General features: G+C 35.9%; 1 protein-coding gene across 1 annotated transcript; it reads right to left on the reverse strand.

Moving 5' to 3' along the window:
* Positions 1-2,004: 2,004 nt before the first annotated feature.
* On the reverse strand, positions 2,005-10,786 carry ube2d2 (ubiquitin-conjugating enzyme E2D 2 (UBC4/5 homolog, yeast)). The gene is made up of 7 exons (XM_073820095.1): positions 10,516-10,786; positions 9,214-9,277; positions 7,274-7,305; positions 7,015-7,092; positions 6,550-6,655; positions 4,801-4,894; positions 2,005-3,180 (listed from the first exon to the last, which is right to left on the reverse strand). Exons 1-7 carry the CDS (start codon positions 10,537-10,539, stop codon positions 3,135-3,137), a joined length of 444 nt encoding a protein of 147 aa, XP_073676196.1. The 5' UTR covers positions 10,540-10,786; the 3' UTR covers positions 2,005-3,134.

The raw sequence follows: 10,786 nt of genomic DNA on the forward strand, positions 1-10,786 counted from the left end.
TGCGGAAACTCTGCGTCATTGCGTCACTAGTTATCTGACCAATGGCTGGAAAGCGTGATTCACTCGCACTGCTAGTTCAGATTACTGTAAACATGAGGCCCAAATCCCTATTTAGGTGCAGTTGGCAGGTTGGTAATGAGGGTTTGTTTATTATACATTTACCAGCACTGATATTTAAATGTTTCGTAATATAATTTTAGATAAATGTCAAACCTTTCAAAGAACGTTTGCTTAAGCCTGAGCCTGACTGAGATTTTGGTAACTAATGTCTCCGAACTATATAACCAGAGTATTAATGGGTAACAACGTGCAGTAAACGGTAGAACTGTTTGCACTACAAGCAGTGTGTTTATAACTAAGATAATACATAAAAATAAGATGGTAAAGCACACCAATTTGCAGTATCAAGCTGAAAAATGAGCTGTTTTGTACAGCTAAAAAGCTGGACGTGGATGACGCCAGACCCATAACATTTACAAATGGCTGCGCCCACTCTTAAAGGGAAAAAAGTTGGCTACAAATAAAGAAATTTTAGTGTTCATACAAATACTGTAAAATAAAATTCCAGGACTTTTCAAGCACTACTTTTTTCATTTTTATGGATTTCAATCAGAGATCTCACTTATCAAACAATGTCTTCTTTCAAATTAATAACACCACTAATTTTCTTAAGAGATTTGTATTTCTTTTTAATAACTGTGCTGCCTTAATAATTTGATGTAATAAAGAAAAAAAGATTCACAAAACCACTCTGAAATCCTGATCTAAAACCATGCTTTGAAGTCCCAAACTGAATCAAATGATTTGCAAACCTGCACTGAAGTCTCAATCTGAATCAAATGATTTGCGCTCCGAAGTTCCAATGTGAAGCAAAAGATTTGCAAACCTGCTTTAACGTTCCCATCTAAATAAAATGATTTGCGATAAGTCATCTGAAGTCCCAATATGAATCAAATGATTCGCAATAGGCAATCCAATTGGAGCACTTTGAAACAGTGAATCCTTTTGCTACACAATGGTTTAACTGATTCTGAGATTTGAAAAACTCATTTTCACCCATCACATGCTTTTTTAATCATTACAAGCAATGTTGAAATTCAAAAATGATTGGCTCTTTTAATTTGATGTTTTCTTGCTAGTGAATCACATGAAATTAATGATCCAAGTCACTAATTTGAATTGATCGGAGCGGTTCCAGCGTAAATGAATCCCTTTTTGTGTCTTCAGCCATGTTTACATGACACTGTCAGTACTAATACTATCTGAGCTCGCTAGTTTTGTTTTATTAGGTTTCGTTATTTTAGTTTTATTAACTGAAATAGCGAAAAAGTATTATTTTTTAAATTGTGTGAATTTTGTATGAAAAGATATTAAAAAATGTATTTCATAGATACTTTGTCTTTCAATAATGCAAACACTTTTCAAGTACCTCTTCAGGAATATTACTATTTACAAGGGTTTTTCAGCCCTTAAAATTTCAAAAGTAAAATTCAAGCACTTTAAGCACCTTGTATGAACCCTATAATTTGTTTTGTAATAGCCCATTTAACACCAACATTTGATACCCACTTGCATTTAGTCTTTCCATAACAATTAATATTTCCAGATGTCACATCTGATAAAGAGCTTCTGAAAATACATTTTTCTATTAGGTGCCATGTGAAAATTTCACCTTGCACATGTAGTCGTTTTGAATGCTCCACACCCAACTGGGGGAAAAAGCTCCTATAAAAGATTTATGAACAGCTTGCTGCTCAAAATGCCCTTGCAACTTTGTTTTACTCTAGTACAGTAATTGTGACAGTGGCTGCCATGAGGAAGCAATCATTGCACATTTAACACATTTGTGTTCTACTAAAAGAACCACCGATTGGATAAGCAGAAGTTGTCAGAGCTTTCAAAAGACTTGAGGATTAAAACCCCAAGAGGACAAAGTTCATCACGTGCAAGTGTTTGCAACAAGACCTGCATCACCTGTTTAACAAACCATGCAGACACAAAGCGTTTCAGACTTTAGTAATCATTTTATTACACAGTTTTAATCAACACACAAAGCTCAACGAGCCTGTCAGGAAATTAAATATACAGAAGTTTGTCTGTGAGGAGTTTGTGTCCTCTCACCCAGGGACCCAATCGAGTCTGGCTGAACCATGTTAGCATCTAATTCAACGAGCAGGAAAAAGAAAGAAAAAAAAAAAAAAAAGCAACCTAAGAGTTACAAGGGTGGGTTGGGGGAGAGAGAGAGAGAGAGAAAGAGGGGAAAAAAAATAAAACAAAAACAATAAGACGCATGTTATAGAGACTGCTTAAATAACTGGTCCGAAACCCTCCATACGGTGAATGTTCGTGAAGTTGGTCATGGCTAAGGAAAGGGGTAGAGACGGTCTTTGCAATGACAAATGGAAAACAAAATATATATATTCATAGTTTTCAAGTCCATTAGAATACTCCGGAGGAGAGGACAGGAGGTCCCATTTTCCTTTAATTAACTGCTATGATTTTAAAAGAATTCCTTATAGATTTTATACAAAAAGATAGCCAGCATACCCCTCCCTTCTCTGCAATAAAGAAATAAAGAGAGAGAAAAAAAAAAAAAAAAACAACTTCCTGATCCAATGTACAGTTGGAAGCCCAGGAAATGGAAATGAAAAAGTAAACTGTAAAAAACATATCCCTCTATGTCCAGACTAATCACAAATTGCAGGGAGAAAAACAAAATGATAATATAGCCCTCCCTTCCCAGTTCTTAAAAACAACAAGGAATGCTTTTAGAGCCATAAACATCTTCTACAGCAAAACTGATACGGACTGATCCTAAGCAGCGGGTACGTCGCGAGAGCAACGGAGAAGGTAAAGCAGGAGCTGTGGAGTGAAGGTTTGATTTTGGGGGAGGAAAAGGGGCTACAGTTGTAGTTTGAGTATGTACACCATGGCTGCCAGAGGGCTAAGAGTGGGGGGGAGGTGCTCTGGTGAGGGGAGGCGTGGCTTAAAGAAAGCACTCCAATGGAAACCAACAAGATCTGTTTTTTTTTTCTTAAGCTTTTTTCTTTTTTTATCTTTTGAACGTTCAAAATCTCCCCTAACCTTTAGATGGAGAGGTGTAATTTTCTCCCATCATGATTCTAACTCCAAAACTACATTGCATACTTTTGTGTCCATTCCCGAGCTATTCTGTTGTACCTGTGAAGGAAGAGAAACAAAAACATTACCATCCCATGTCAGAAAGGCATTTGCATGACACATACACTCTTCTATACACTTGCATGGCTTAGTATAACAAATGATGTCTCTTACTGAAATATGTAGTAGAAGAACCATTTTTTTTTTTTTTAATCTGCACCATTTTATACATACATCTGAACTGTAGGGAGGTGCCATTATTTCAATGAGGTAAAATGGTTTCTCTCATTGAGCTACTGGCACTACTAAATAAAATACTGATATGATGCCACACTGTGCGGCTTTTGAGTTGTCATTTTCGGTTGAAGGGGCAACAAGAGAAGCAATGCAAGTCTTCACTGCTTGCATGTGGACGAATAAAACTTCCTAAAGACCAGCATCTTTGTTCTTTCCACTTTAGCCCTGATGCCTTTGAGGCTTTTGGTAGACCCACAGCTACTGAAAGAGCTTACAAACGACAGAGACAAGAAACGCTAGATGCCATCTATCGGCACCTGTAAGCTCTTTCAGTAGCTGTGGTCATTCAGTATTTTATTTTCAGAGTTGTGTTGCGGTAAAAATGTCAACAGGTATTGCCAGTAGCTCACCGAGGGCAACCATTACACATCATTGAAATAATGGCTCCCCCTTAGTCCAAAATATGTATAAAAACCACTACATATTTTAGTAAGAGACATCATATTAGTTAGATACTACCAGACAAGTCTTAATACCCTGGGTTTTCTATAAAAACAAAGACTCCAAAACCAAATAAAATAATCATTTTGTTTCCATTCAATCAACAGTTCTTAAAAGAACCATTTATTTTCTTAGTGTGAATTTAAACAACATTTTTATACTATATAAAGAACCCTTTGTACAATACAAAGGTTCCATTGAGAACCTGTTGTTGAAAGATGTAGCAGTAAAAGCTATAGAAATTAAACAGCTGAAAGAATGCCGTTTCTGAGCATGTGTACATAATGTACAAATCAAACTGTCCCCTCTGACACTGTCAAGGACAAATCAAACTGTCCCCTCTGACACCGTCAATAGCCCTTTTCATACTTTAAAATAAACATGGAAAAAGTTGGGCATCGCCAGTAATTGACAATCTATTATAAAGGAACTCTTCGGTATTCCATTGAGTTCGTACAAGGTCCGGCCATCAGCCTCAACTGCTTTTTCCACCGACATTTGCCAATAACTCTAATTTAAAACAATAAAGATCTAATAGGAGTCTGCTGGCATTTAATTCCCTTTTCTGTTGAATTTGATTATAATCATTCTCCGGTTCAAATTATTACACACAGCTCAGTCTGGTTTAGATAAAAAAAAAAAAAAAAACACTGTTGCTCAATGAACTTTTGAAGTCTGGTGTTTGGAATTACAGCAAGCTGAAAACATTTTCACTTTTGCTGTGTACTTCAGTCAACTTCAAAGCTCAGCAACAGTAAAAATAAATTATTCACAAAACAGGACTCCAGAGTGTCGGCGTGTAAACAATTTCTCCAGGGAAGAAGAAAGGTGACAAATGTCAAAACAGGAAACTGCATAGACAACAACGCAGTGAATAATGCAAATGACTGCATGACAGCACTTATGAGGAAGAGCATTATAAGAGCATATGAGAACACTCACTTTTCCCTGTCAGTCTTGTAAATGCGGGCGATCTCAGGTACTAAGGGGTCGTCCGGATTGGGGTCACACAGCAGGGAGCAGATGGACAGGAGAACTGAAGGGCAAGATAAAAACATTGAAGTAAAAAAGAAAATACAACTTTAAAAGAACAATAAACTTGTAAACAGCTGTCATTTTGTATAAGGACACTTGATTCTTCTTTAATATATGACTTTCCAAAACATTGAACTCCCCCCCTCACATAATGTTATTTTCTTTACAAAATAGAAAATTATAATTTATATACTTTTTAACCTTAAACACTCATCTTGTCTAGTATATGTCGAAAAACTTGCATCTCATTTTCTCGCCCAACTTCAAAATGGCCCCACATCGCTGCAGAAGTACAGACACCCAGTGTTTACAAAGTGAACATGCAAAGAAGGTCAAACTCCCTTTACAAAAATAAGTAAAACAGCGATGTAGGATGATTTTGAAGTTGGAGGAGAAAATGAGGTTTTTCAACATACCCTAACTGTCATGAACCGGACTACACAGTACATGCAGGGCTAGACAAGACAAGCATTTGAGGTTAAAAAGTATATAAATTGAATTTTTTTTTTTTAATCGTTTCGCTAAATAAGACCCTACTTCCTCGGCTGGGATTGTTTAGAGCCCTTAAAGCTGCATTTAACATGCATTTTGGAAGTTCAAACTTAGGGGCACCACAGAAGTCCATTATATGGAGAGAAATCCTGAAATGTTCTCCTCAAACAAACAATTTCTTTACGACTGAAGAAAGAAAGACAGACATGAACATCTTGGATGACAAGGAGGTAAGAGTACTTTCATTTTTGTTCTGGAAGTGATCTAATCCTTTAAGTTTACATGTTTTGATGTCCACATTCAACAAACTACAGTGGCTGTAGCATTTCTGTTGTAAAGAAATGGCCAAATACTAAAGATTAAGTGGACATTTTAATTAAATGTTGTTTAGTCAATATTAAACAAGGACTCGATCGTGCTGTAAAGTGTAAAAAAATGGTCAAGCTGTTGCCGCCCTCAGCAGTCATTTGCCATAATACGTTATGTACATTAGCTCTATTGTTTATATTACATTATGTATTTCAAGTTATGTAAAAGCATATGATTACTTGTTTTTGATACCTTATTTGAACTAATTATTATTGCCTCATTACTATTACATATGTATTTTAAGTAAGTTTAAAAGCAACTGTTCGCTGTGTGTTTATTAGCACAAAAAAGGTGTATTATAATTATCTGATTAACTCAATTAATCATCAGAATAAATCAACATTACTCAAACCAAAATAATTGTTAGTGACAGCCCTAAACGTGAATAACAACAAATTAATCAGACTTAGCTTAAGCTGCATTCATTTACATTCAGAAACTCAAAATATTCTCTAATATAGTCTCTAGTTTTTATTTTATGTTAAAAATTTTATGTCAATGAGAAACTAACAGCATCTTACACTTTACTCTGGTGTAAAAACTTAACATTTCAATTTGTGTGCAAGTTTGACATATCAAACACCCAATTAAATTATTTTCTATAATATTAAGATTCACAGCATTTTAAACATCTCAATTTAACTTTTAATATTTTGTCTACATGTTAAGCCTTCATGTGAGTAACCCAATAAAGACCTACCCATGCATGCTACACCATGAGAACATACAGACTGAGGCCAAAAAAGTTTCTGGAATTATTTGCTGTTAAACAAATGTTTAAAAACTGAGGTGTACCTTTGGAGATGGTGAGTGCCGGTGACCACTGTGACCTCAGAATATCCAGACAAATGCTGCCATTGCTGTTGATATTTGGGTGATAGATTCTTGTGGTAAATGCAACCTGTGAAAGGAGCAAGACAAAAATAAGCATGCAAATCACAACCTTTACAGGCTTAACCGTAAAATTACAGCCAACTCTAGAACAGTTCCAAATTACTGAAGAATATATTCCAAACAAGACACTGCCTTCCTTCGAACACATTCCTTAAATTCATTAACAAGATTCTCTGCATTCTACAACTGCGTATGATACACAGTCATGATACGATGAATCACATGAATATATTGTAGGAAGACAAAAGTGTTTCTATGTCATGACAAAGAAAGCACAGGTTGGTAAAATGAGGATTCAAAGTGACAAATAATTAAGCAGCACCTGAGAAGCTGTGCCTGACTCAAACAGGTGTTGATATTACTGACCTTTGGCGGTTTGAAGGGGTAATCTGTGGGAAAGTGTATGGTCAAGAAGAACACTCCACCCTGGTAAGGACTGTCATTCTGTAAAGCAAACACTTTAATTAGCATGAATTATATATTTTAAAAAATACATACCACAAATGAAAAACTCAAAATGGTCTACTTTTACTCAATATTTCAAGATAATAATATAATGTTTCAAGTTTAAGTGATTCCTGTAATGTTGCAGGCTACCATAGTAGACAAAAAGATAAATACTTACTGGTCCCATTATTGTGGCCTGCCAATGAAACACTGAAACAAGACAAAAAAAAATGTCAGGGAAAGCCTATATCAATCACACCATGTTCATCACTCTTTTGAAAACTAAGAAGTGCAATTCTTGTTTGCAAGCTTAGAATCAGTCTTGGCAGAGTTAAACGAGCCCACTGAGGAATACAGTATAAAATATGATGAAGCAAATTTGGGTACAATTATGTTGTCATATTTCAGTCAAGTCTCTGAGGCACTAAGTGGGTCAGATGGTTGTATGAGTCACAGTTTAATAAAGTGGTGACTCTTTTGAGGGAAGTTATACATGTTATTGTCGTTTCAAACAATCCGTTGTCTTGTGGTTGCGCTTGGCACTAAATATTGATGAGCGCCATCTATCACAGGGCACACAGAAAAAACGATCAGACAGACCTTCAGTTCCTATAAGTGCTGCATACATAAGACACCTTGAAGAGCTGATTCTAATAAACACAGCAAGAATAATAATAATAAAATCATACCTATGCTTTTGAGACTCCATAAGGTTTAAAAAGGCAGCACAAGTCAGTTTTAAATTGTAACTATGCCACAGTGTACCCGTTTTTCCTCCTCAAACCTAACATACATATTGTAAATGCCTCTACTATACATTAGTCAAACCAAAAATTATTCAGACACTAGATATAATTTGATTTTTTTTACTAGTGGGTGCAAGATACTATAGTTAATGTATGTAAGTGATGACAGCAAAATTAAGTTAACTGTGACATATCCAAAAATTCTTCAGTTCTTCATACCAGTGAAATTTATACAAATTCTGGACCAAAGATTTGATTTGACTTTTTGACCTGACCATGTTTTGTTACAAACCTTTGTATCGAAGTTATTCAACATTATCAAGATGAATTTATTCTGCCACAGTTTAACACTTGGGTTCTTGTCATATTGTATTACCATTTTCTAAACTGTGATAATGTGAGAAATTTTGAAGGTGTCTGAATAAATGTTGGTTTGACTAATTAATTTGTGATTATCAAGATGAATTTGTTCTGACAGTTTAACTGATTTCTTCACATACTTTATTACCATTTTCTAAACTATAGCAAATAAACAGTGATAATGTGAGACATTTTGAAGGTGTCTGAATAAATGTTAGTTTGACTCATTTCATTTTATTTGATTGATAAGGAAAATCTGAAAAAAAAAAAAAAGGAAATGTGAAGTCACCCTAAAAAAAAAAAAAAAAACATTCTGGCAAACAGCTCAATTTTTTGGATGATTTTGGATTTTTTTTAGTGCAATAACATGCATTTTTCCAAACAATTTTATAAAAAATAAAATAAAAAATAACAATAATAACTAAATTTTTTATTTTGGGTGGGTAGGGGGGGGGTTCCCCACCTCATTACACTCACAGTTGTAAATGATCAGCTAATATAAAATTGCTTACAAATTTGTTATGCTATATTATTACATGGGATACAATTTTCATTAACTGGTTTTAACCTTCTAAAACAGGTTTTGTATTTTTTTTGAAACGGACTGATCATAGGCCTCACTGATCAGAGCTTACATACCTCAAATTGAGTGAGAAAAAAAACATAATTTGTGAATAACTTTGACAATATTTACTCAAACTGATGTGCATAAGATCAGATCAACAACAACAAAAAAAACCTGTGCTAATTAAAAGAAAACAAGTTGATAAAAAGATTAAATCCTAGATTTGGTGCCATCACATGATGAGAGATTTCCAAGAAATTTTTAAAAGGATGGACATTTCTGACACTGAAACGTCAAGTTAGGTAAAGGATTTTCTGCACAGCACAAGTGTACTGTACAGATTGAATTTGTTACACAATCAAAGCTAAACATACCTGTAACTCGAATTTGAAGAATAAACTTAGACTAGTTTATTGAATACTTTTGTGGGCAAAGCGAGTTACTTACTGTCATCCCCTACTGGGCCCGCTGAACACTGAGCAGGTGGGTCACGGCCCAAATCATGCAGCTCCTGCAACACACCAGAAACAAAATTGCATTTTAAAGACAGTTCACCTAACATGACTTGAAAACCAGCAGGTAAAACTCTGCATCACCTGTCCAGACTCATTCCTGAAACACCTGCAGTGCACACTGCTAACAATGAAGCACGAAAATGAAACTGAGAAACTGACACCGAAACTTAACACTCCAAATATCTGTGCGTTTGACAAAGTTACAGTAAAATACGCCGAAAGAAACGCAATGGATGGACGATTTCGAGTATAAGGAGGTCAATATCAAATCAGACACATAACAGTCTGTGTAATGGAGTTATTGCTGCTGAAATGACATGAGAGGTGACCACAGCTTATGTAACTCTGATTTTTCCGGGTTAGTCTGTTCTACTGAAACCCAAGAGTATTAAAACGTTAAGAAATGTCAGAAAAAGGCAATAAGGAGTCTTTAAATGTAAATATGTATGCTTTGGACCACGTTCATAACGACAATTTGCTTGCGACACGAGCTAACCTCAAATCCCAAGATGTATGATGTACGAGTTTGGCTATAGAAATTTAACAGATGGACTAAGGACTAAATCTTTGGATGTTATTTAGGACAAAATGATATACAATATAAACAACATTATTGTATTCTGAAAATGATTTAAAACACCAACGCGATGGCAAACTGAGGCCAGATGCATTTACCGGAGCGGTCAGCTAGTTAACAAACCAAACCAACACGAACCAAACAAATGTAGTATAATAATACTGTACACGAATATATTAATGGTAAAAATACAGTTTATTTATTAAATAGTGGTGGATATAAACGATCTTTGTTCAAGGTTTCCAAATGGGCCTTTAGCATTGGTGGCAACGAGGGGTTAGCATGCTAACACGTTATCATGATCTTACATTAATCCTCAAGTGAGCCGTTTCAACTCGACTTCAATTTCAAATGACAATTTATTTATGTTTAACACAAAAAAACGACAGAGGAAATACAAAAGCAGCGACGGAATACCATTTTATATTAGTCCCACACAGTTCGACAGAGGGTCGCTAGCTATCATGCTAACCGTTAGCCCGGGCCGAACCGTCGAACCTGGATGCTTTACTACACTTGTCATCCCAGCAGTGCCACACTTAACATGCATAACTTCTCATTATCATCCTTTAAATCGCCTTTCCGGCGTAAATGAGGAAGGATGGTGCGTTTTCGGTGCGGAATAGGGCAATGGCGCCCGTGACTTCCTTCTCTTACCTTGTGGATTCTTTTCAGAGCCATTGTTGTGCTGTTGCTGCTGTCAAAAACACACAAAACCCGCCTTGTATTCGATTAAAACGGCGTTTCTTCAATTTCGACGCGACCAACCCCTCCGGTGTCTTAATAAGGGACGCCTTGGGGTAATAATTCAGTCGGTGTTCTGTGTGTGACGGAGCCGGTTGGTGTAATTTGAAGGCGAAACTGAAAGGTGGTGCTGGTAGCGGTTCGGTCCTTCCTCCTGCAGCAGCGGCAGCGAGCAGCTACCGCA

Source organism: Garra rufa, chromosome 16 (genome assembly GCF_049309525.1).
Source record: "Garra rufa chromosome 16, GarRuf1.0, whole genome shotgun sequence".
In the NCBI taxonomy this organism is placed as follows: Eukaryota; Metazoa; Chordata; class Actinopteri; order Cypriniformes; family Cyprinidae; genus Garra; species Garra rufa.

Coding starts and splice junctions, on each gene's coding strand:
- ube2d2 (XM_073820095.1), bottom strand. CDS start 10,539: ATGGCTCTGAAAAGAATCCACAAG. Junction 6,656..7,014: donor ACCCCTTCAAACCGCCAAAG/GTCAGTAATATC, acceptor CTCCTTTCACAG/GTTGCATTTACCACAAGAAT. Junction 3,181..4,800: donor TACAAGACTGACAGGGAAAA/GTGAGTGTTCTC, acceptor CTTCCTTCACAG/GTACAACAGAATAGCTCGGG.